Genomic DNA, 27935 nt, shown 5'->3' on the forward strand with positions numbered 1-27935 from the left:
CCTGCTCTTTTCTGCCTCTCTCCTTCTGAATTCCTGCCCTTTCCCATGTGATCATCTACTCACTTCCTCTTTTTCCTCAGTGCCCTTTCCCTAAGTTTCCTAATGACCAGTCTGGCCTGCTCAACTTCACTTTACATTCATTCATTGAGTGTAATAAGGACACTAGCATAAGACTATAACTGCATAATGATAGCATGTAAAACAACTATGACTTTTAACTTCTGTAATTTGAATTATTTTCCCCAGATAAACCAGGTAGCGAGAGAGCATTAAGAAAGAAAAAATAACAAGTTGTCATTTTTCTAGGTATAAAAATGCTTTATTTTTGCCCCATAACTAATTAATGGTACAAGTTTGTCCACAGCAGCTATCTTTATTAGCTTTTTTCTTAAACTTCAGACTAATTTGGATTAAAAAAGATTTTTCAATGTTTTTCAGTTTTATCACTATGTTACTTGTTTGAAACATGATTGTAATGTATTTATAAACATTATGTTAAATCAGGGAAAGAATATATTTGAGGACAAAAAAAATTAGAAACTTTGAAAGTTCTGCCTTATCATTCATTAATTGGCATAATGGAGGCACAGAAACTTGTACTACGAAGTTTGTATATTGTCAAGCCACTCCCCCTCACCCTCTGTGACAGGCTTAGATCTTTAAGTATTTCAGAGAAACACATCCATTTCTTTAACTTTTGGCTCACTTCTATCTTTTTCTGTTTTTGTTTTTGGTTAGATTTGTAAGGAAACATTTGCCTGGGAAAAACCTGGGTATTAGGTTCTTTTTTTTTTTTTAGATTATGGGACTCAAGAGTCACAGAAACAATTAGACAAAGATCCAGCAGTAGAGCCCGAAGTATCAGATTTCAAAAGGATAAGAAAAAGAATGGGACTAAGAAAATTGTAGAGTTGAAGAGGGTTGAAATCTGGATTCATACACTTAAAAAAATATTTCAAAAGTTTAGCATAAGAAATGTATGAGAAGTTTTAAGGTGACAGAATGTATAATAAAAGTCTTTATATATTTTTGCAGAAATTTATAAGAAGAGAGTTTGAGAAACAGTACCACAAAAGGCATAAAATATATTGTCAAAATGTTTCAGTTTCTGGTCTAATTCCTGTTTTATAATTTATTAATCAGGTTACCATGGACAAGTCAATGTACCTCTCTGGACTTCATTCAGTTCATTTGTAAAATAAAGGTAATAGGTAATAGAAATTAATCCTTTTACCTGAGTAGTACTAATATTCTATGAATCTAAAGATAACTTACTTGTTGAAATAATAATTTTAAAAGGAAATATTCTTATGACATAAAATTACAAGTATAAAAATTTCTGGTCAAAAACAAAACCAAAATAAGATAGAAACAAACAAAAAAGCAAATATTGTAGTACAAGAGCAGAATATTATATACCTAAGGGTTTTACTTTTTTATCCTTATGTTTTATACAGTCGTTATTCAACTTACTGTTTTTTATAAATCAAACTTTCACTCGTTTCCCAAAATCATGACAAGAACTCTGCACATTGCTATGATCTAGACATGTTTATGAATGTCAGTTTCAAATTTTTGACCCTGTACACGAATTTCTATTGTGAATCTAAAAGAGCCCTCATGACTAAAAAGAGGGTATGATTATCAGCTAATAATTAACTTGCATCTCTTCTCTAGAGATTTGTAGCCCTTCACCTAAAAGGATGACCCTACCGAAACAAGAATGATGGATTTATACTAATCCAGGTAGATTCTCTTATTCTTATGAGCAAAGCAATAATGATGGAAACAAGATAGTCAATAATTATAGAACATCTATTACATATCTGCTAGGGCTACTGAGCTAAATACTTTTTGCTTTATCTGCCAATTATATAAAAGATAACCTTTTTAAGTTGTTTTGTATTATTTAAAATTATTTAGCTTAAGAAGCGATAGAGCTAGGATTTGAATTGGGATCTGTTCTACTTAAGTGATCTTGTGTACACCATGTTGTCTAACCTAAGAAAAGCTCATTTCTCAAAAGCACTTCACAGAGCAAAGGTAACTATTCAACAAGGAAATTAATCATGGACTTTCTATAAATACTTTTTTATAGGCTAGAGAAATCAAGTTTTGGTTAAAAAAAGGGGGGACAATGTTTTTTTGGGACTACTTCAGTGAATGAAGTTAATTGTGGAGGGCCAGATTTAGTAGGGGCCCAGTTACAAACATCTTTTGTCATATCTTATGATGGTGAGGAGACGGAGTAAAATAAAACAAAACAAAAACAAAAATAAACAAAAAAAAACCCTTTTTACCTCAGTGTCTTTCATTGTCCTGTTGCTATTCAAAATAAATCTTGGCTGTTACTGTCACAGAGAGGGGGAGCTTAAGGTAAAAGTCAAAGGGGAAAGAAAAGCTTAGGCTCGAACTTCTGAGAGTCCAGGTCAAGTATTAATAAAGATGATTTAAGGGAATTTTCAAGAGTAATGAACTGTTCTCTATTATCAGGAGATAGATGAGGTTTCCCTATGGAGAGACATTGGCTGAGTTTCCTAACAAAGAAAATGGTGACAATTTTTGGATGTAGTGGGCAGAGTGAAGGTGTTTCCAGGTGATGACCGTAGAAGAACTAAAGGAGACTGAGCAGAAACGGGCACAGTATTCTGCGGGTATACTATAGAATACAATGACGTACACGATAGAAATGATCCCTGACATCATGAAATTCAGACTCTGAAGTCAGTAATCATAAATGTTTTCACCATATTCAGTGCAAAGAATCAGGATGATGCCATGGAGAAAATGAGAGCCTTCCCAGTTGAGGTGAACATGAAGTTAAATCTTGAAAGAGGAAGAAATGGTACCCGTATAAAAGGCTGGGGAAAAGACAGATGCAAACTCTACAAGGCATTATAAAAAGAAATAGAAGAGAGGACCCTTACTTCTCTGTCCTCCTAGTTTGTATAACTCTTCTGGCCCTATTCTTTGTTTAGCATAACATGTTAAAACTTTGACCATAATGATGGCAAACAGGAAATGATCAATAAATGTTGCTTTACCTTTCCTTTTCTTCCAAATTTGACTGCATTTATAATCCAGTTAATCTTTTTTTTTTTTCTGCTTCTAGTCCTGCCAACCTCTGTTATTTGTTGTTTTCTTGGTGTCCCATGTCTAATCACATGGATAAATATATATGCAGTGTGTAACGCCTCACCCTCAGCCTTGGCAGTGAGAAGGAACTAACGATGACTCAAAAACTGACAAGTGCAAAACACAGTAACCATTTAGTATGCATTAATTGGCTAGCTCAATGCGTTACCTGTATTAATTAAACCTGGATTTGAAAAATAGAATGTAACCCCTATATTTGGCTGCAGGTATTTTGAGACAGGAGGATGGTACAGAGAACAACTTCTCCTTGCTCTAGGTTGGCTAAAAGTTAGGAAAAGATCTAGAGTCTCAATTTTAGGTAAAATACTGAAATTACCAGTGAAATCTCTATTCAAGACAAAAAGGCCAGTAGACAAAAACTCAAATAGGTATGAGCAAGTCACACCAATATATGTAAGACCAAAAGGTAAGCTGGATCCCACGTGGCCAACTCTACAGTTCCACTTGAGAACTTGGTGGCTTGAAAAGCACACCGGGTGTATATGTGTGCATGCTCAGAATCCAGAGAGGAGAATAAGAGACTGTGGTGTGGCCTTTCCCCTGGGGCGGGGAGTGATTTCTCACTTTCCCTGTCTCCATCTCTGTCTCTCCCTGGTGAGCACACATGCCCTGTAGCAAAATCGAAAAAAAAAAGAGAGAGAGAGAAAAGAAAAAAGGGCCAATTTACAGTGGCTACTCTAGCTAATTAAGAAGCTTAGATTTTATGTAAGCCATGGGAATGCACTGTAGTCTTTTGAGGGAGGGCAAGAAAATGGTTAGACTGTGTTTTAAAGATCATCAGCGAGGCAATGAGAAAGCTGAGGACAAAGCATATCAAGAAACTGGCAGTTTTTATAGTTTTTATAGTAACCCTGGGCAGAGTTGAAGGCGTGAGGAGATACAGTAGAAACACTTAGATGAAAATATCCAGGCTTTGGCAATTTAGAAAGGGTAAGAGTGAAGAAAAGAAAGAAAAAAGAAATCAGGATACCTACCAGATTTCTAGCTTGCATAAACTAGAAATAGTGAGTGGTGCCAGCTGAGATCAAAATCAAGAATACAGGAGTAGAAGCAAGTTTGAAGACGAAACATTAAACGTAATTTCGAATTTGTTAATTTTGAACTGCATGTAAAATAATTTTAAGATTTATTTTCCTCTACTATAGGGCTGTTATTAAGTTCATGACTAAAGCCATCTCTTCCCTATCTGACAAATCCCATCCTGAATTAAGCAATCTCAAGCTTTTCTTATACTATAGTAAAATGATTCAGTTTGTAGGCTTTTGTGACTACACAGTTCTTTTGATGTTAAATTGTAGTTAAATCAGTTTAAAGTTAGTGTATACATGTATTAGGTTGTCAGGAGATTCATGATGCATTTTTGCATAGGAAAACAGAAAAATATGTCATGTCTTTCCCAACAACCGATAGTTAGTGTCCTCATGTTAAATGTTAGTTTCCTTTTTTAATATATTGTAATTCTCAGAGATAGAAGTTGTTGCTTTAATATTATATATAGATAATATTTTTAAAAGGAGAAAATGATAACTGACTTTATAAGCAAAAAGCAACAAAAATGAATACTTAAGCAATTTTCCACCTTAGATATCCAGAAGTATTCTCCTCTTCTGGGGGTAGGCTGGTATTTTGGCAGACATATGTACACTATGCTTATTTTTGCTTAAGATTTTCCCTTTGCCTAAAATGTCCTCCTTCCTTTTTAATGTGAAACAATCACCTAATCTCTACTGTAGAGTTCAACCTTAAGTCAGCTTTGAGAATTACATTCTCTATCACACAACCAACCAGGTGATCATAGTTTATATAACATTTTTCTAATCGCTTCATGTGGATTGAGTTTACTTGGCCTATGCTTTAAACACTGGATCACTGGGAAAGTCATGACATATTTTTGCATAGAAAACTAGAAAAATACACCATAACTTTCCTGATGATTTAACAGTTTGGGAGTTATGGACATATATTTCTTTTTTCTCTTTCTCACAGCATTTAACACAGTGCTATATAGACAGTTGGTGTTGAACAAATGCAACCAATTGATGCTTTGAAATGCAGATTTGTAAAAGAGTTTCACCAATCTAGATTTTTGACAACTATATGAACTTCCATATGTACTCATTCCAGTTACGTTTCTAATGAAGATAAAGAGATGATAACCAAATTAGCCAAAGAGTTGATGAGATAGTAGAGGTGGTAAAAATGTAGTTGAATTCTTTTCAGACCACATAAATCAATAAAGATGAATTTCTAATTCATTCTAAATACAGGAATGAACCTCCACATAATTAGATTCCAGAAACCTAAACTTTAAAGATATATCCCTTTTTTATTATTAGTAGGGTGTATATATACATATATATAGAGAGATATCTATATTATCTATTATATATATGTATATATAAAAGTGTAACCCAGGTATAAACACATTTTTTAAAATATTGTTCTAAATCTTGTTTGAAATTTTACTAAGATTTGTGGAATGAAAAAAAGTCTATAGTTAGTCTTTCCTAATGAGTAATACAAAAAAAGTTTGAAGTAGCCAAAATAATATCACTAATATGATGTAATGTACATAGTGGCCAGGCCTTGCTGGGGGACAGGCTATATTTTCCGTGTGTATTGGAACTTTTGGAGTTGTACTAATGATTTTAGGCCAGGAGGGTATCATTTGTCTGTGATTTATTAAATGCTACCCTCATGGTTTGAAAAACTAGAGAGATCATTTATATGGGGGAAAAAAAGTCCTTATTAAGGAATATCTATTCAGTGAAAAAAAAGACCAATATATCATTTAGAATTCCAAAATATCCAAACCACACTGGCAATTACCAATAACCTTCAAATACCTCCACTGTAATCTCCTTTGGGGCTACCGGCCACTTGTGTTCATATTTTTCTTTCACAGTTTGTTCCGTGTTAGCAGTTGGATTGGAATTCTCAACACGCACTCCATGGCTTGGCTTACCCACCAGATTTTGAACAGATTTTACCATATTCTTTAAATCCTCTGGGTAAGGAGTTGGATATCTTTTTAGGTTTATTTCAACCTAGAAGTTTATAAAAAGAAATTTAACATAAAAATAACTTTAGCAAGCATATTCACAAGGCTATCCCATTTTCAAGTGCAGCAGTATAACCAAATGCTATACAGTGAGTGTTGAGCAGGCTGAGAAACTGTGCTAGAGTAGAACACATATACAGCCTTAATTCAGCCTCTTTGGGCTTCTCTCCACCCCTTCCCACCCTTTTAGAAACAATTTGGGCATTCTATCTAGTCTTTAGACCTACTCCATATATGACTGAAACAGCAGTAGGTCAGGAATTTAAATTACTGGTAATCTCTGAGAAATGTTCTAAAGTTACTACCGACTGCTTTCATACTTTGGAGATTGTTCTCTTTCTTATTTATTTGTAAGTAATAATTTTGATGTTTAGAATATCTTTGGAGTATCAATACAGGTGATGGGAGGAGATCCCTTGCATACTAAAAAATGGAGAGTTAACAGTATCTTCTGCCCAAATATGCATTAGTTCTATGTTAATTACCATGTTATAGCAAAAGGTTGGGTAGATCATTCTGGTCATGACCTAAAACAAAAAATGCCCCAGGGTGGTTTTTATATTTTGTTTTTATCCTAATAAAGCAACATGCTTCTTGAGTTTATTTAGCCTAATATCTTAAAGAGAAATAAAAAAAAATGAGACTACTTGCTAAAATTAAGGCTAATTCTAAGATATTTAGGTCAGTGTGTACATTTTGACTTTCATTTATCTAGATATTTATTTTGATTCCTAAAGTCATTTTGGGGATATCAGACTGAAGGGACATATATTAATGACCCTTTTGGCACCAAATTTAGAGAAAAAATATGAGAGATTCCTATAGTATATCCCACCATCAGAGTACTTATTATAATATATTTACATAGAATAAATACAAGTTGTTCATGTTGATTAAAAGGGAGTGGAGGAAAAATAAGGGGAAGTTCACTTGGCCTGGCTTGTTTCAACAGCCATGCCTTTTTGCATCTGAGTAGAACCAACTTTACACAATGGAATGGTTTATGCAATTGTAGTGAGTATGTGTTTGTGGAAAGTGTGTGTGGGAGGTTGTGGGGGGTTGGAGGAGAGAAGATGGAAGAGAAGCTGAAAGAGGAAGAGGAGAGTCAGAGAGAGAAAGGAGAAGCAGAAAGGGGCACACAGATACCCACCCACACACACCCATGTAATTCATGGGATGTAAGAAACTATGATGGTGGCATAGATCTGAGGATTATGAACACGAATTCAAACACTTTTGCTCATCTGCAGTTTTAGCAAATCCACCAACTGTATTATTCTTCTTAGTATTTTATCATCCTGTGGTTCACTTTCCTAAGCAAATACAGGGATTAGACTTTACTAGATGAGTTCTAACATTCCTTTCAATAATAAAAATATAAAATTATTTTCCCATTAAATTTGGAAAGCAGATGAAAAATAGATACTTTTGTTAATATATATGTTATTTAACTGTAGTTTAACCATTTTTCCATGCCCCCAAAAAGGATAAAATTGATAATCAACAGATAAAGTCATAAAAACATAACCCAAGACAAAGTTAGACTTTATAGGAATAAAAAAAGCATGTTAAATTGTAATACAAATACATCCCAGGGCACTTAATTTATAATGCATTCTTAAATAAACATAAAAAAATGATATCCATACTAGACAAAGCCCACTGGGATGCATGCATTCTTGGATCTGCTATTTAAATTGTTATTAGAAATTCTATTCACATAGTAAATCTAATTTTTAAATTATCTAATTTTTAAATTATGTTGTTGGGACAAGCAGTTAGCATAATGGCTATGTCGTTGGACTCCCATGTAGTTGACCGTGGTTCAAGACCCGGACCCGGTGGCTTAAACTCACGCTGGGCGCGTGTGCGTGCGTGCCCAAGATCCAGAGAGGAGAATGGAGGAGAAGAGATTGCGGCCTGGCCATCCCCCCTGGGGGGTGATTTCTTGCTTTCTATCTCTCTGTCTCTCTCTGTCTGTCTGGTGAGCGCATGTGCCCTATAGCAAAAACGTCTCCAAAAAAAAAAAAAAATTATGTTGTTGAACTTGTTTAAAAGTGCTTGAAATCAAACAGTTATAAGTAAAAAAAACTGCATTTAAAAAAAGGTAGTGTAGAATCTTATGACTCTCATTCCAATTACGAACATCTTTTTATTTTTAATAAATGGTGACAGAGGACATAAGAAGTAATCTAAAATAGGGCATTACATTAAAATTCTATGCAATCTAAAAAGTCTTCCACAGTAAAATTACATTTTTAAATTGAATCAAAGGCAAAGGAAGTATATTCATCTTTAATAGAATTAAACATGTAATTGAATAATGTAATCTACTTTTTATAGATGCTGAGTGTCATCTGACACAATTAGATAACTATTTACTACTGGCCAGGTACCAGTATTTTCTGATTATTTTATAAGCATATTAATATGATCTTGTGATCATATAACCAGAATATGTTTGGGTATTTTATTCCTGTAAAAGTATTTAAATCTAGACTCAGATTTACCTTACAGTCAATGAAGCTTCAGCCACACACCTCTTCCAAAGGTTTGTGAGGGGCCCTATTAATGTATTTATATGGTCATTTTATATTCTTTCCTTAAAAAGGCTCCTCCCTTCATGAAAGGCCCCTCCCCAAATTATGGAAGCTAAAGGTCTCACAGAACTTGGATTCATTTTATGGAGAAATAAGCTCCTTCCTTCCTATGTATTAGTCTGTTAGCAGAACTTATTGGTCTTAGAGTCAGAAGACGTAACTTTTAGCCAGAGTTACTTTCAACTAGTTATCAAACATTAATCTTTCTATCATTTCTGTTTTTAAATGGTAATGATAGTATCTTGCTCATATTACTTACTTGGGTTAGTGTAGAGCTAAAATGAAGTAATTGTGAAGATCCTTTGAAAATCTATGGTTTTATACAAGGTTTAGGTACTATTTTTCTAATATCAGATTTCATGTATTTTTAAAATTTGGATTTTTGTGACAACATACACTCTTTTAATGTCATACTATAAACCCCCTAACTGGATCTTTTTTTCAGGTTGTGTTCAGTAATAACTGTCATTTATTTAGGATCTATCATGGGCCAGACATCATGGTAAATTTTTCATAGGATTAATTAATCATTAATTATTTGTAAAATAAACAATAATATCTGTTGTTAATTTTATAGGTGTAAAACAAATGAATATTTATATACTAAATAATAAATGATTATTATAGAATTAAAATGTTATAGTCAATATTATTTAATTTTCACAACCCATTGCAGCAGCTGTTCCCACTTTGCAAAAAGAAAACTGGGGCTCAGATAGTGTAACTTGCCTAGTGTAACCTGTACCCAGCTAGTAGGTGCACTGCCCAGATTCAGGCTAGGGTCTTTGTTTTTTCTAGGCTTCTGCTACACAAGTGTTACTTAGCTCAGAGATATTCTCTGGTATTGTTGCAACACATATTTGCACATTATTGTGGAAAGTCTAAATGCAAATTTTGAGTTAAATCATAATTTCAATTTTAAAAATTAATGCTCACAGTATTTTCTAATTTTTTAAAATGAAAACTATAACATATTATATAATATGTATTGTAGTATATTTGTAAACTCTCTACTTTCATATTTTATGCCCTTTTACAATTATTTTGCTTTCCTTCCTCATGAATTCAGTGCTTCAGAAATAAGTAAACATGATCATAAACCCAGTTATATCAATAGTTAAGTAGTAGTCAAATACAGAAACGGTTTTTAAAATATTTTGGAATGTATAGGCTAGATATATTCCCTTATTCCAATATGGAGTGAAAAAAGATATAGATTCATTAAAGATCCTTGGTGAAAAAAATCTATTGAGTATATCTTACAAAAAGTGTTATAGTTATCACTCACTATAAAGTATTTGCTCATTTCACATATACATTTTATTAAAATGCAAGAATTTTACTAAAATAGTCCATGTATCTCAAACATAAAAGTGCAGTAAATGCAAATAGCAGCTGCAAGATGTTGGAGACCCCAAAAATTTAGCAGTGAAGGAAGAATTACTTAATAGTTAGGCTATTTAGAATATCTTGAATCCATTCAGAACTGTGTTTTTCATATATTATATTATCTATACATAATATAATATATTTCATACAATCAAATTTTAATTTGATATAATTGTAAATTCCAGTAAGAGAAATAATAGTTAATACTCTGTCAATTGTTAAATATTATCTTATTCCAGGAATTGTAATGTTTTACAGAACAAGGAAACCAACAACAGTTTGAGTTAGGAAAATGCATTCTCAGCTTGCCTTATATTGTAGAAAGAATATAAGACAGAGCATCTAGTCCATTACATGTGGATGGTCAAGATTATAAAAAAATGTAGTGTTCTTTCATATTCTTTATTTAAGACATGTATCCCCCCCCTCCATTGACCTCTTAGACACTCAGTGAGAAAAGGAAGGTCTATGTGCTACAACTCCCAACCAAATCTTCTCTTACAGGAATTCGTATCATCAGTGTCTTCAAATTAAAGGAAATTGAGGCTTTTCAAACATAACTGCCCTTGTTCTTAAAAATCCATTCAGCAAATCTCAATTTAAATCTTATGCTATTTTAAGAGTCAGGTTTTTATTTAATCTCTCTTAGAATTGCCATTATAAAAAAATGTGTGAATGAATGGCAGGGATAATTTAGATTCTATCAATAGTGTCATCAACATTCTGCCCTACTATTGGTATTCCCACACTTTATGAAAAAAAATGTTTAAAAATATTAAAAAATAAATAAATAAAAAAAGAAGCACCTGACTCTAAAACCATGCCAGATATCCCACCAATAAAACCTCATGCTAATGTTCCCTCCCCTCTGACTCAGTCCTCCCCATCCCATTGCCAATTTCTACAAACAAAAAATTAAATTGGGATCAAACATTGGCAATTCGAAGGTTTCTGTGAGATTAACATTTTTCACTCCCCATCATGCAGAACATACCCCATAAACCACTGTTCCAAAGTGCCTCTACATGGGGGATTCCGCTACCCCAAACACCTAGGCCTACCTGTCTGCCACTTAGAGAGGGAAGAGTGGTGGATTGTGCTGCAACTGGCAATTGAGTACACATGCTCCTTTCCTGCTGGAGGCCACTTATACAACCCCATGCCAGCTGTGGGTCATTCTGGGGGACGGGCATATCTTGGATCTGCTGATCACACCTGGCCCATGGTGTGCAGCAATCGCCAGACAGTCTGGCAGGTTGGAGTGTAATCCCACGCTGGCCCCTTTCCCAGGGGGCTTGGCAGGAGAGATCCTGTGGGAGAAGGAATCTCCATTTTCTGGGAGAAAGAGGAGCACTGTAGCAATACTTTCACTTTATCATTTTTCTACTCTACTTCTTTTTTTTCTTTCACTCTGGGTAATACATTTAAAACAACTAGCATGAAATTAGCTTTAAATTCATGTAAGAAAACAGTACCAATATCAAATGACACTAAAAGATTTCTTCACACAATGCAGCATTCATACTACACTATACATATTATAAATAGGGCATTATACTCTAATCCATTTGAAAATTAATGGCATAGGTCAATGGTTCTTCCTTAAATTTCATGTAAATTAAAAGTAAAATAGTTCTAAATGTAATGTACATGTAATGAACCAGAAAAAATGTGATTAATTTAACATAAGATTTAAATATATTTCATTCATCATACCTCCATGATGATTTATTTAGAAGTTTGTTTGTGTTCTAATTTGCCCAATAGCCAATGGCATTGGAAATATTCAAATTAGACAAAGTGAAGTACTTTGAGATTTTAAAAACATTCATTTTTCACCAATATAAAAATAAACCAAAAGTGAACAGAAAAAAAAATCTAAAGTATAATGAACCTACTCTATAAATAAAACTGATCACATAACACACAAACAAGTCTTCTAAATAACTGATTGCATTTACTATATTTTTGCTTTCATGACACACATACCAGAGTATATTAAATGCACTCTTAATCTTGGATCCTTTGACTATATATTTTTAGGAAGAAGCATGTAGTTTTTGACAATTTGATGAAATATAAAATTAAATCAGAGGTCCAGTATAGAATGCATCATCCATTGGGTACAGATTTAACATATGAAATCCTTAAAAGCAGAACTGAAATGTTCTAGAAATGCTGTTTTTAGTTTAGTAATCGTTTTCTAGGAATTCACAAGTTAAGAAAAAATGTCTCCCTGGTTGTTAGACAGCACTAATCAACCATCCAGAAACATTTTTTTAAAAAATTCAAATCTTTAACCAAATTGTCATTTTAGATTTGCGAATCCATTTTGGGTTCTCCATAATTATACAGGCAGATCTTGCCAATAAGTGCTCAGTTACCTTACTGTCTAATTCTAGTATGGTTTTATAGCGTGTCTGTTTAAGAAATAATGTTCAGAAAATGTGAGAAGGAGGGGACAGAGAAGAAGAACACATCACACCATCTAGGTTTATTAATAGGATGCATACGCAATTAGGCCAAGTATTAGTTACTAAGAGTGAGAGCTGTTAGTACTCATGTTGGAAAAAGTGCATGAATAATACTACAAGAAATAATGAGAGATTCAAGATCTTCATGATGATAACATGAGAATCGGGAGTTAATAAATTCTAAATTAACTGATGAGATTTTAAAATTTAAATAATATAAAAAATATGTTTAAAATTTGACTTTATTAACTAATTTAAATTGGTCTTAATGAAGGATTTATAAACATATGCTTTGAGGTGAGAAAATTACTTTCCCTAAGGAACCATCATCTGCCGTTAGGCACTTCCTTTAAAACTTACCTTCACATTTTAGTAAACTCACACATAGTCTTCTCAAACATCACAGGGACATAGAATCTTTCAAAGATTTTAATGTCAAAGTAACATATTAACCAGTTAATCCTTCCATAAGTGTGTATTTTGGTCTTATATAGTCTGCCTAATATCTTACTCTGTGATTAAAAGAAAATCATTACGGTATGTCAAAAATGAAAGGTACTTAGGTGGTCTGTCACCCAGATTTTGTTTTTGTTTTCTTGACTTTATTGCAGCTTTGAATCTCTGTCATGTTTTTACTCTGTAGTATGAGGTGGCATATTCACTTTTCTTAGAATTGGGATATTAGTCTCCTTCAGAGGCACATCAGTGCTTCCACAACTCCCAGCTTGCTGCAGTGAAATGTACCACCTTGAAACTTGAAAGAAGCTTAACTGACCTTCTAGCAGAATTGACTCAATTAATCTCTTAATCTCTTAATCTACTTAATCTAGCAGAACTCAATTAATCTCTTAATAATAAAAATGGGCAAACAGAAAGAATAGAAAGAAAAAAGAAACAAAAGCTAGAAGGTTCACCTTAACTTTCCCAGCATTTTCTTCATCTTCTTTTTTTTCTTCAAATTCAAAGGCAACAGTCATCCGTTGTTGTCTCTGCTCTTCCCAGAGTGTAGGGTTAAAGCTGTCACTGTCTGACTGGAAATCTATAGTTAGATTCCAAAGTATTATTGCTTTTCTTTTTTTTTTTTTAACATAGAGCGTTATTAATAGATCTTAATACACTACTAAAAATGGTGATTGGTACTACAGATGCAAAAGAAGAAAAAAAGAGAGAAACAAAAAAAAGAGAAAGGAAGGAAGAAAAGAAATCAGGAAGGAAGGAAAGAAAGTGGAAGCGAAATTGAGAAGGAACGACAGAAGAAAAGAAATAAAAGGAATAAAATTCCCTTGATACTTATTACATGTATTTTTAACGTCTTGATTCAACTTCATTTTTCTTAAGTATGCATTAATTACCTATTGAGACTGAGAAATTTTCCAGAAAGGCAATGGGCTCTCCGTAGGATAACAATAACAATATTAAGAGAGTTATACTAAGCACTTCAGAATATTATCTCTTTCAATCCCCACTACAGTACAATGGTAATATTAATATTCTCATTTTATCAAGGAGAAAATACAACCAAGTTTTAAGAGATTTGCTCAAATTCATGCAGCTTCTCTGTAGCTAATGCAAGATTCTATTCCATGTCTACGTGATTGTAGAGTCCATATGTAACTACTAAACTCTATCAGGATTTCTTTCATAAAAGGTAATAATAACATTGATTTCATAATAAAGTGCTAAGATTACAACTGTGTATGTGTGGTGGGGGCAATGGATGGGAGCTTGTTTTTATGGTGGAGAATATGGAAAATTTAGTCTATAATATTAAAGTTTCAATTAGTTTAAACGTGTCTCAAATTAACAGAAAATGGCTTATACATCTTTTATTTACATCAAAATATTGGCTAATGGTAATCTTTTTTCAATCATTATTGTGAAAATCACACGAAAATGCAGTAAAGGTACCTAGTTTAGCCTACATTCTTCTCCAAAGAATGACCTTTATTATCTATCTCTTTGCTGCAAAAGATTCTGAAAATTCATTTTTTACACTCTTGTATATAAAAAAAAAGGGTGGCTTGCTTGACATTCTGGAAAACATTTAAGATATCAACTTTTCTTTTCTCAAGGTGGTCACAGGGAAGAACTCCAACTAGGCCACTTTCTTAAGATCACACCTCACCTAATTAAATCCATCTCACATCCTGGAACAAATTAGGGACTTAACCTGTGGGACTAGATCGCAGAAATGTCCAGGGAATATGAGAGACTTTATATTTTTCCCACATTCTTTTGAAATATTTTGATTATCTAGAGATATTAAAATGAAAATATAGGTACAGCTGCAGAAATAAAACATAATTCTTACTTGACACTTAAATGTAAACTTGGTGAGTTTTCTTTCATAAATTAAAAAGATCAACTTTGTTAAAGTCTGGAAAAATATACACCAAAATAATAGTTCCTTTTTCTATTTCTGTGTTAAATTTTAAATAAACATATCCTAAAGTATTCTGAAGTGATTGACTTACCTTTGAAAGTCAAAGATTATTATAATTATTTCAGAAAACAAGAAATACATTACCATTTTTTTCTTTTACAGGTTGGTCTCATTCAATTGGATTGAGTAGATTTAATCTATGGCTGGATTAAAGTGGGTTTACTGTTCCAAAAGTTACTGTTATTCTACAATCGTAGGAAGTGTGCATGTCAGCCGTATTGAATCAAGCTAAGGAGGCTTTGCTAAGTTTCAAATAGTAAAGATCAAATTATTTTTTAAATGTGTATGAGTAATTTGATAAAAGGTTAGAAGATTTAATTATTGAAAAAGGTTTACGTTTTTAAAAAAGTATTTTTATCATTGCTGGTGCCAATGTTTAGGAAGACTCAAACTGAAAAAGAAAGGATGGTCATTACGGTAGTCTGCCTTTATCTGTGGGAGATATGTCCCATAGATTCCAGTGAATGCCTGAAACCACAGATAGCAGCGAAAGATGTATTTACTATGATTTTTTTCTTATACATATCTATGATAAAGTTTAATTTATAAATTAGGAACAGTAAGAGATTAATGATAACTACTAATAAAATGGAATAATTATAACAGTACTGCAATAAAAGTTATGTGAATATGGTCTCTCTCAAAATATCTTACTGAACAATGATATAACTATGTAGCTGCTAAGCAACTAAGGTGGATGACATACATATATATGTCACATGTATGTGTGTCTACATATACCTATGTGCATATATATTTTTATATAAGCACACACAACACAAACAGTATGGATATACTTACACTCTATCAGAATGGAGCTACTCAAAGCACAGCATTTTTTTATTTTATTTATTTATTTATTTTTTTTAGCTTTTGCTGTTGAGTGCATATATTTGCCAGAGAGAGGGAGAGAGGGAGAGGGAGAGTGAGAAATCACAACCAGGGAGGTGTGGATATGCCACAATCCCTTCTTGTTCATTCTCCTTTCAAGATTTTGGGCATGTATGCACACATGCCCAGCATAATTCTCAAGCCACTGGGTCTGGAACTCAAACCATGAGCTGACCTTGTAGGCTCCAGCACCTTAACCTCCAAGCCTCCTGCTGGTTTCAAGCACACCAAAATTTAAAACTTAAGAATTGTTTCTTTTATTTCTGGAATTTTCTGTTTAATATTTTTAGTCAAAGCTCAACTCTGGGTAACTGAAACTATGGAAAGCAAAACCCTGGATAAAGGGGAACTACTCTATTTGCAAGCTATATTTTTATGATTAACTGATACCATGAAATGATTTACCCAGAATGACTGTACTCAAAATTTCAGTCATGTTATTGCAATAAAGGAACACAGGAAACAAGCAAGTTCCTTAAACTTTCCTTAGGCTCTGACTGCTGTTCACTCATTTTAGTAGTCAGTTGGATTCCACAATTGGTTAACTAGTGCTATGTTTAGTAATCCACCAAGAGACTAAATTGCTCCTAAAAGTAAACATTATTGTCATGTAAAACATAAAGATAAAAAATTTTGGTTTCGGAATCTTACAATCTTATAGTGTAGAACATAAGACTCAGGGTTAGAGCAAACATTCAGTTGATATATGTATGCTATCAATTTTCTCTATAGACTTGTCCATGAGCCATATTCCTTGCCAGAGATCAAAGCAAAATCAGTTCTTTTAATCCGTCACTGTAAGTACAGAAGAGATAGCTACTGACAATTTACCTTCATCACCACGTGGTTGCTGGGGAAACATGTAATTAGTCAGTACTCTTTGCTTTGTTTCTGGATGGGCTTCAGTTTGTAAAGGGATAAGGGCTTTGGACTAGAAGCAAAGAACATACAAACTTGATTAATAAAATTGTACAAGTGAATATTTATTTTATATAAAATAACATTAATAGTCTTGTCTCACCGAGATGAATGAACAATTGGAAGAAAAGTGAGGAACAAAGACGTGGAATAAGAAAGTATACCACACAATAAGACCATTGATGACGAATATTTTCAATATCTTAGATTTTTATAATAAGGTTTTATTTTTTGTATACACTTCTATAAAACTCACCAAAACCTACTCAACTGAGCAGTGTCAGTTTTAATCCAGAAAGGACCAAAACATGTTCATTGTTTCAACTAAGTAATCTTTTGGTAGGATTCTACACGCCTATTCATGGACTATTGTCCTAGAAACAAATGGAATTGGCTATCAAATTCACACTATGAAAAATCACCTATGAAATTACTTAGGCTAAACCACAATATTCATTTATTTTAAGTGTTTTTATAATGAAAGACAAGTTCCACATACAGATAAGCAACTGTACTTGTATCCGCTATCCAATAGCATATTTACTTCTGATCATATTTCATTTTCTGTTATTAATTCCATTTCAGAAATACAAGTTTAAAAAATTTTTTTAATTCTGATATACTCCAGAATATAATGAAAATTATCATATTACCCAATATATTAAAAATCTGCTTACTTCACCACATTTATTAATAATAGGAGTGACTCACAAAAGGGGATCTGGGACGCCAGCTTGTGTCATGAAACTGAATCAGAAGCCCATTAAACCAGCATTCTAAATAAAACTTAAATATGCAGCTGCTGTTCTATTCATTCTTCCACAAGAATAATAAATCATGATATTAGGGACTGTTTCTCACAGTGGAAGACTGTAGAATAGACTATTCCATTAGCATAGTCCACATTAATTCCAGAAATGATTTATTTTTCAATAAATTTTTGATAGATTGATGACATGAAAAAATGTATAATTTATTGATAAGATTCAAATTTGAAGAACAATCTAATTTTTCACTGAGTACCTGGAAGCATGTACTATAAAAAATGTAGGAATACAAACATTCTTCCATTTATGCTTTACATTTTGTAGACATTATTTTTAACTTTTCACAAATGTAGCCCAATAGCTAGAAGTATGACATTTTATTTATCAGTAATGCTACTTTTATGCTCAGGAAATAATGATAAACCATATTCAAGATGGATTGTTTTCATTTGGTCATTCATATTTTGGGATAGGTCTTTCAAAATTTTAATATCACAGGAAAAAGAGAGCTAGTATACTATGTCAAAATTTTCCATGACCAGTTCTTCTGGTGATAACACCAGATTGCTTCCAGTTGTTTCTTGTTATTTTCCAGTTAATAAAAATAATATACCAATACTCAATTTTTGATTCAATTATGATCTATTTTTATGAGTATAAAGAATACTATCAAAATGATTTCACAGATAATGCTAATAGTTGCTAAAAGATATCTGCCAATTTTGGAATCACAAATTTCATAATTACATTGATTAAAAACATTAGAAAAAAAAGGAACAAAGAGGATAATAATTCTCTCTTACAGGGAATATAGTAATGCTTTTTTATTCTCTATCTTCAGAGATATAATTAAACTATGTCCTCTAAGCACACATAGGCACTATCTAGAAACAAAAAAGCTTTAGAAATGATCATTTTGTGTATTAAATCTCTGAGAATCAAGTAGATGTCGAAGTATTTAAAGATGGTGTAGATTATAGTACTGTTTGTCTACAGCAGTATTTGAACGGATACTTTTTAACATCTCTTTCAGGAGATAAAGGATCTATATTTTGTAGCGATTGTCAAAGGTATCAGTTGGTAGTAAGTTAGTAATTCAAAGTTTCAATAATTCATCTCCATAAACAAAATAAACCTGATAATAAAAGTTTTTACCTGATTGTCAGAAAGCCACAAAGCTGCAAGCTCTTTAAGTTTGGTAAATGAGAATGGCAAATTCTTCAATCTGAAAAAGCAACAACAACAACAACAACAAAACAACCAAGAAGATTGTTAGGGGAAGATGGACAAAATTCATTTTTTAGAAGAAAATATTCCAATTTGTTGATTTCATTGTTTCCAATCTTTTCTCCTTTAAGCAGCCTGAACAGTCTTTGAAAAAATGAAACTCTCCTATTTAAAACTCTTTCAATGTTTCCCACTGTATCTGGATAAAATTCAAAATTTGTTGGAATAGCTAAGACTTTAAAAGATTTGGCCCTAATGATCCCTCCAGAGCCTTTTCTGTATTCTTTTTCTAATTCAGTGCCCTCAGCACTACTGGCTCTGTCACCCTACTACAAGGTTAAACCAAGCTCTTTATCTGGAATACTCTTCCCTCCAGACTTGGCTTTATTAAGTCCCATATATCCCTCAGCTCTCAGCTTAAATGCCAGTTTCTCAAAGGGGAGTTTCTGACTTCTCATTTTAATTACTTTCCTCAATCTAGTCTCTAAGCACCTTGTATTTTCCTTCGTGGAACATATTGTAGTTTTTAATTACATATTTATCTTCATAGTTACTTGTTTATTGCCTGATCTTTACTCCTAAAGGAATTTATAGCTGTCAGTATGCTTTTAACCTCCTAAAAGTGTGTCCTTTTGGTCTTTCACCTTTTGTATATTGTGCAGCAGATATTCTAAGAGAATCCTTAAACATAGCACTTTTGAGATATGTGAAATTTGGCATCAGCCTTAGTGTTCTATCAAAATTATAGATGTAACTTTGGCTTCAGCCTTTGGAGGGCTAAATTGCCAGATGCTTACTTCAACATTGTATCTATTATCCTTGAAATTGTGCCTGATCAACATATTGTGAACACATAGGTTACTCTCATAGTTGGTGAGCAAAGTGAATGGTGCAAACAAGGCATACCAATGAGATGTACTGCGGATTCTGCGTGCATTCGCTTTCCAGTACAGATAAACAGACAGATCAAAATGGTAATGAAAATGTCCTTAAGTCTTTAATATGCTAGAATTCTACCAATCAAACAATAAATGTGTTTTAAAGTAGGACATTTACAACGGTTAATAAGTATTGTGGATGCGGTGAATTTTCTGTGCAAAAGCAGTTAAATATTTTCAAAAAAATGAATAAATAAAATGAATTGACAGCTAATACAAATCTTAAAACTAGCAGTAGTTACGTAACTCTTGGAAGAATGTAATAATCTTTCTGAGCTAATAGCTATTTGTAAAATATAGACAAGTATACAAATAATAATAGCAGATATTAAATCATATCACCTTTTTTTTGTAGAATTATTTGTTATGCTAGCTTTATAACTTCAAACCAAATTATCCATAAAAGCTGCTTCTAATTGTGGTTATTTAAATTCACTTAAGACAGAAATTATGAAATAAAGTCTTATTGCAGGAATTTTTCATATCATGTGGGGATAAATTAAAAGCAGAATGTAAATTCTGCTGTATAAAAGTTACATGAGGGGAAAACTCCCAAATTATGTACATCAGCATCCACAATGCACCATCATCAATCCAGTCATAATGTAGAATATGAAAGAAAGAAGTCACCCTCGAGATTTCTTGCTCTTCCAATGACCTCTACTGAACGTGAGCTTCTACTTAGCATCGCTAGTGCCCATTACGCTGACCACAGAAAAAGCTTGCAGCCAGCATGGCAGTGGAATCATTGTTCCTAATGACAATGAGAAATAGATATGGTTTATTACCTGTTGATGATGACATGTATAGTATTCTCAACTGAACCGGTATGGGAAGTATTTCATGATGGGTGAAGTCTTTTTAATAAGCAAAAATGAGAAATAGTGATTGATTGTTTAAAAAAAATAATAATAACAATTATTGGGAAAAGCATGGAAAAGATATTGAATGATAAAGCGGGGAGATTGATATCTCTGTATTGACTGACATGCATGGCATCCCATTTTGAAAAAGCAATGGAAGTCAATGTAAAGTTATATGTAATCTAGTGTAATAGAAAGAAGATTATGATGATAATAAATGTCCTTAAGTCTTTAATATGCTAGAATTCTACCAATCAAACAATAAATGTGTTTTAAAGTAGGACATTTACAACGGTTAATAAGTATTGTGGATGCGGTGAATTTTCTGTGCAAAAGCAGTTAAATATTTTCAAAAAAATGAATAAATAAAATGAATTGACAGCTAATACAAATCTTAAAACTAGCAGTAGTTACGTAACTCTTGGAAGAATGTAATAATCTTTCTGAGCTAATAGCTATTTGTAAAATATAGACAAGTATACAAATAATAATAGCAGATATTAAATCATATCACCTTTTTTTTGTAGAATTATTTGTTATGCTAGCTTTATAACTTCAAACCAAATTATCCATAAAAGCTGCTTCTAATTGTGGTTATTTAAATTCACTTAAGACAGAAATTATGAAATAAAGTCTTATTGCAGGAATTTTTCATATCATGTGGGGATAAATTAAAAGCAGAATGTAAATTCTGCTGTATAAAAGTTACATGAGGGGAAAACTCCCAAATTATGTACATCAGCATCCACAATGCACCATCATCAATCCAGTCATAATGTAGAATATGAAAGAAAGAAGTCACCCTCGAGATTTCTTGCTCTTCCAATGACCTCTACTGAACGTGAGCTTCTACTTAGCATCGCTAGTGCCCATTACGCTGACCACAGAAAAAGCTTGCAGCCAGCATGGCAGTGGAATCATTGTTCCTAATGACAATGGCACACTTTAAAACTTTACTTCACTTCAAACATAAAATTGTAAAAATCCTTACTTTTGGATAACACTTCTTATTTCATCTTTTCTCTAGGCAATTCATTCTCTGATGGTAATTTTTAACCTTGGCCTCAGCTTTAGATGAATATTGATTTCTACCACTGGTTGATTCATTGACTGACACATTAATGTAGAACTATTAATTTGCCTCCATGCTATGTTCCAGTTGTACTAGAAGATAGCAGAAGCTTCTATTCTGGGCTGAAGAAGTATTTTATACTCCCAATATGAGGAGCTCCTCAGTGACTTATCCATGTACTTTGCCCTGGCACCTAGCAGTGTCTGACCCATAGTAGGTGCTCAAAGTCTGCTATATTTATTGAAAAAGTAACTCCAAAATATTAATGAACTCCCAGCTATAAGTCATTTGGAATATCTGATAAGCATATTTTTAATATAATAGTGCATATGATTAATGAGTACAAGTTAAGCAGACTAAGAATTTGGGGAGACTTTGGTACGTCGTTAGGAAAACCCTCTCTCTGGGTAGACAATAAAGTTTCCACAGGGGCCCTGTAATTGAACTCAGTAGAAATTTACTTTTGTATATTTCCATGGCCATGTTTTCTACTCTTAAATCACAAAAATATAATTAGAGATCTGAAAACATGTCTTCCTCAAAGTCAGACACAATATTCATTATTTCACTTATTTTCTAGTTTGGTCATTCAGCAAGAGGATAGAATAAGGTTGCTTTGACCTGATTTCCTCTTGATGCACAAAGCTTTGATGTTTCGCTATCACTTAGATTTTAAAAATAAAATCCCAACATTTTAATGAAATGTTTTACTCAGTTACACAAAACTATGATTGAACTATTGAGTGAATATTTTTGAAATTCACATTTTTTTATTTGTGTGCTTGCCAGAGGAAGAGAGGGAAAGTGAGAAATTACCCCTAGGTGGGATGGCCACACCACAGTCCCTTCTCGTCCAACCTACTGTCAGGATTTTGGTCATCCACATACATGCCCCTGGCATGCTTTTTAAGCCTTTAGGTCTGAGACTTGAACTGCACAGTCAGCCATATGGGATCCAGCTGCCTTAACCACCATGCCACCTGCAGGCTCCAGAAATTCACATTTAAATAAAAACAAAAACAAAAACTAACAAAACAATGAAACCCCCTTTTTTTTTTTTGAGAGGTTTTTGCTATAGGGCATGTGCACTCACCAGACAGAGAGAGACAGAGAGACAGAAAGCGAGAAATCACTCCCCAGGGGAGATGGCCATGCCGCAATCTCTTCTCCTCTATTCTCCTCTCGGGATCTTGGGCACGCACGCACATGTGCCTGGCGTGAGTTTAAACCACCGGGTCCGGGACACAAACTGCCGTTGACTACATGGGAGTCTAGTGACATAGCCATTACGCTAACTGCTGGTCCCAACAATGAAAACTCTTATGTTTATTCTTCACCTCCACAATCTGAACATTCTTCATGATTCCACAATAACTAATCTTTGACAGTTTCATTGCAAAGTCTCTCAGTTCCTTATACTATCACTTGTCTGAATGAAACTTACTGAAAACGGACTTCATGAATTCTGTTCTGTAGTCGCTAATCTACTTAGCAATTATCTATAGTCAATATTTATTTTTATCTTTCATATTTGAGGGTACTTATCTTTTATAAAGAAGGTGAAAGTAAAGATGAGTTTTACTTTTTCTTCTTTCCCTGCTCATTAACATAATACTTTTGTCGTAAGAAAAGGACCTGTCTTCTCTTTGTCCTGCTCTGAATGTCACCAAATAGTCATTTGATTGTCTTTACAGTAATGTGGATATCTTAAGACTTTAGAGTACTGGCTGACTGACATTTTTATCAGTACTCTGATGGAGTTGAAAATACACACATTACCCAGTTAATTGGTTGAAGACAGAAATGTTAACATGGAAACACATATGTACATACATACATACATAGCATGTATTTTTTAAGTATACTTAGTATATATTTATTATTTAAAAAATTATTTTATTTAACTTTATTTATTTCATGTCTTTTAATTTGACCAGAGAGGGACAAAGAGAGAGAGAGAGAGAGAGTGAGAAAGCAAGTCACTGGGGTCCGGGACTCAAGCTGCAGTTGGCATGTGGGAGTTCGGTGCCCCTAACCACTATGCCACCTGTTGGCCCCCAGTATATTTAGTATATTTTTATTAAAATTGTTTTCAAAGTCTTTATATCACTCTGCTTTATATATAAGAAAGTTTGGGCATATAAATTTAGTTGATTTATATTTATACAATTTTAATAGATAGGATTTTAATATAATCAAATAATAAAATTTAAAAATATTTGGTTTAAAAAATAATTTGACTTTTGCCATTTGCTAAGTAAAGCATGGATTATGTGCATGCCATATATGTCCTAAGATACAAAAATGTTTTCAGCATTACAGACAAAATAACATAATTTGCTTTTAGTAAATGACTAATACATGATTGTTCAATGTTGCAAAAATACCTGTTGTCACTCAGATTAAGGACTCGTAGCTTCTGCATCTGTCCAATCTCTTCAGGGAGAAATTCCAATTTATTGGAGCGTAGTGACATAACTGTTACATTCTTGCAACTTCCAATCTATAGGCAATGAAAGAAAATAAGTAAAGGATCACAGTGAACACTATTTTTACATCAGTTTTTAAATTTGCAAACAATTTAACTCAAAAGTTTACTTATCATTTAAATTTAATATGTATATTGTTTTATTTTTCATAATCTTGCTCTTTAAAATATATGGGTATATGATGTTTATCCTTTTGGATATTAAGGCACTTCATGCCCAGTGTTCTTTACGTATTAATATTGAAGTATTTTGTTATGTTATCATTAAAATACTTGTTAACCTCATTATTTTCATAAATCACATTTTGTCTATCAAAGTGACTGTTAATCCATCTGTGTTTATAATCGAAGTGCATATGTTCTCAAAAAATGAAATATTGTTGACAATTTCTTGGCAACAGTAGTTTTACTTCACATTTGTCATTTTTTGTCATTTTGTCACATTGTCACATTTTGTCATTTACTTCATATTTGTCATTTTTTATTTACAACGTTTTGGCTCTAAAGTAATAATATATTGATTACTGTTCCATTATATAGAAAACGTTAAACTGAAAATACATTTCACATTTTTCTGTGACATTCATAAGTGAAACTTTACTTAGAGATAAAGACTAATAGACTCTCTTGGTACATCCTGAAGTTAATATTATAATGCAACATGATACCTTAGAAACAAAACAATGAAACCCCCTTTTTTTTTTTTGAGAAGTTTTTGATATTGGGCATGTGCACTCACCAGACAGAGAGAGACAGAGAGACAGAAAGCGAGAAATCACTCCCCAGGGGAGATGGCCATGCCGCAATCTCTTCTCCTCTATTCTCCTCTCGGGATCTTGGGCACGCACGCACATGTGCCTGGCGTGAGTTTAAACCACCGGGTCCGGGACACAAACTGCCGTTGACTACATGGGAGTCTAGTGACATAGCCATTACGCTAACTGCTGGTCCCAACAATGAAAACTCTTATGTTTATTCTTCACCTCCACAATCTGAACATTCTTCATGATTCCACAATAACTAATCTTTGACAGTTTCATTGCAAAGTCTCTCAGTTCCTTATACTATCACTTGTCTGAATGAAACTTACTGAAAACGGACTTCATGAATTCTGTTCTGTAGTCGCTAATCTACTTAGCAATTATCTATAGTCAATATTTATTTTTATCTTTCATATTTGAGGGTACTTATCTTTTATAAAGAAGGTGAAAGTAAAGATGAGTTTTACTTTTTCTTCTTTCCCTGCTCATTAACATAATACTTTTGTCGTAAGAAAAGGACCTGTCTTCTCTTTGTCCTGCTCTGAATGTCACCAAATAGTCATTTGATTGTCTTTACAGTAATGTGGATATCTTAAGACTTTAGAGTACTGGCTGACTGACATTTTTATCAGTACTCTGATGGAGTTGAAAATACACACATTACCCAGTTAATTGGTTGAAGACAGAAATGTTAACATGGAAACACATATGTACATACATACATACATAGCATGTATTTTTTAAGTATACTTAGTATATATTTATTATTTAAAAAATTATTTTATTTAACTTTATTTATTTCATGTCTTTTAATTTGACCAGAGAGGGACAAAGAGAGAGAGAGAGAGAGAGTGAGAAAGCAAGTCACTGGGGTCCGGGACTCAAGCTGCAGTTGGCATGTGGGAGTTCGGTGCCCCTAACCACTATGCCACCTGTTGGCCCCCAGTATATTTAGTATATTTTTATTAAAATTGTTTTCAAAGTCTTTATATCACTCTGCTTTATATATAAGAAAGTTTGGGCATATAAATTTAGTTGATTTATATTTATACAATTTTAATAGATAGGATTTTAATATAATCAAATAATAAAATTTAAAAATATTTGGTTTAAAAAATAATTTGACTTTTGCCATTTGCTAAGTAAAGCATGGATTATGTGCATGCCATATATGTCCTAAGATACAAAAATGTTTTCAGCATTACAGACAAAATAACATAATTTGCTTTTAGTAAATGACTAATACATGATTGTTCAATGTTGCAAAAATACCTGTTGTCACTCAGATTAAGGACTCGTAGCTTCTGCATCTGTCCAATCTCTTCAGGGAGAAATTCCAATTTATTGGAGCGTAGTGACATAACTGTTACATTCTTGCAACTTCCAATCTATAGGCAATGAAAGAAAATAAGTAAAGGATCACAGTGAACACTATTTTTACATCAGTTTTTAAATTTGCAAACAATTTAACTCAAAAGTTTACTTATCATTTAAATTTAATATGTATATTGTTTTATTTTTCATAATCTTGCTCTTTAAAATATATGGGTATATGATGTTTATCCTTTTGGATATTAAGGCACTTCATGCCCAGTGTTCTTTACGTATTAATATTGAAGTATTTTGTTATGTTATCATTAAAATACTTGTTAACCTCATTATTTTCATAAATCACATTTTGTCTATCAAAGTGACTGTTAATCCATCTGTGTTTATAATCGAAGTGCATATGTTCTCAAAAAATGAAATATTGTTGACAATTTCTTGGCAACAGTAGTTTTACTTCACATTTGTCATTTTTTGTCATTTTGTCACATTGTCACATTTTGTCATTTACTTCATATTTGTCATTTTTTATTTACAACGTTTTGGCTCTAAAGTAATAATATATTGATTACTGTTCCATTATATAGAAAACGTTAAACTGAAAATACATTTCACATTTTTCTGTGACATTCATAAGTGAAACTTTACTTAGAGATAAAGACTAATAGACTCTCTTGGTACATCCTGAAGTTAATATTATAATGCAACATGATACCTTAGAAATATAGAAATGAAATCATTTAGAATATTTATTAATTTATAATTTTATTGCTTATTTCTGCATGCAGTATTTAATTCAAATGTAACAACTTATTATTTAAAATAGAGTAACAAAATATACATTTAGATCATTCATATATACATCCACACTCAACTGATGAATTCACATGACTCTTGTTCCTGTTAATATGCTATTCCTAAACAGATACACTGAAAGTTATTTAAAAAAAAAGAAAAGAAAGAAAAATAAAAAAGAAATTTCACAGAAAATAAGTTTATTCCTCACTTCTCTGGGTAATTCTGGAAGGAAATTCTCATCAACTGCTAAGGTACGAAGACTATGCAGGTAGCCAATGGTAGAAGGGAGTGACTCAAGTTCATTGCAGCTGCAGTCAAATTCTTCTAATAAAGATAAACTAAAAAGTTAAAGATATTAGTTAGACATCTTAAACATTTGGAAAAGTCACATATACAAGTTGAGCAAACGAAAGTGATTTAACAACTGCACATGTGCTGGCTGAAATGAGCCCTGCCTGGAGCCTCTGTTGTAGAGGCTGAGAGGTAAGTTAGAGTGAAGCCAGGCTCCCGCGTTTCTGTCTCAGCTTTGCTAAATTGTGGGAACTCGAGCAAGCTACTTAGCCTCTTTCATTTGAAGTTTTATGTGTTTACTTTTTCTGAGAGAGAGAGGGAGAGGACCTTTCCCCCAGCCCCCAAACAGGGTCCATACACTGTGGTCCACCTCCAGTCTCAGCAGGCTCTGATCATGGGCACACTTGTGTGGCTGCTCGTAGAGGTCTGGGATGTGAACCCAGGACTTTTCCCATGTGGGTCCAGATGAATT

At 33.0% G+C, this 27935-nt stretch overlaps 1 protein-coding gene across 1 annotated transcript in view; it reads right to left on the minus strand.

Annotated features, from left to right (window-relative positions):
- LRRC7 (leucine rich repeat containing 7) overlaps positions 1-27935 on the minus strand; it is a 543267-nt gene that overhangs the window by 85542 nt on the left and 429790 nt on the right. The window contains exons 12-18 of the mRNA XM_006167144.1: positions 27381-27510; positions 26321-26436; positions 18855-18924; positions 16846-16945; positions 13595-13719; positions 11268-11516; positions 6003-6203 (exon numbers count right to left, since the gene is read on the minus strand). Coding sequence (XP_006167206.1) covers positions 6003-6203; positions 11268-11516; positions 13595-13719; positions 16846-16945; positions 18855-18924; positions 26321-26436; positions 27381-27510 — 991 coding nt within the window. The remainder of the gene's footprint in view (positions 1-6002; positions 6204-11267; positions 11517-13594; positions 13720-16845; positions 16946-18854; positions 18925-26320; positions 26437-27380; positions 27511-27935) is intronic.

This window comes from Tupaia chinensis, unplaced genomic scaffold (genome assembly GCF_000334495.1).
Source record: "Tupaia chinensis unplaced genomic scaffold, TupChi_1.0 Scaffold144529_1, whole genome shotgun sequence".
Lineage (NCBI taxonomy): Eukaryota > Metazoa > Chordata > Mammalia > Scandentia > Tupaiidae > Tupaia > Tupaia belangeri.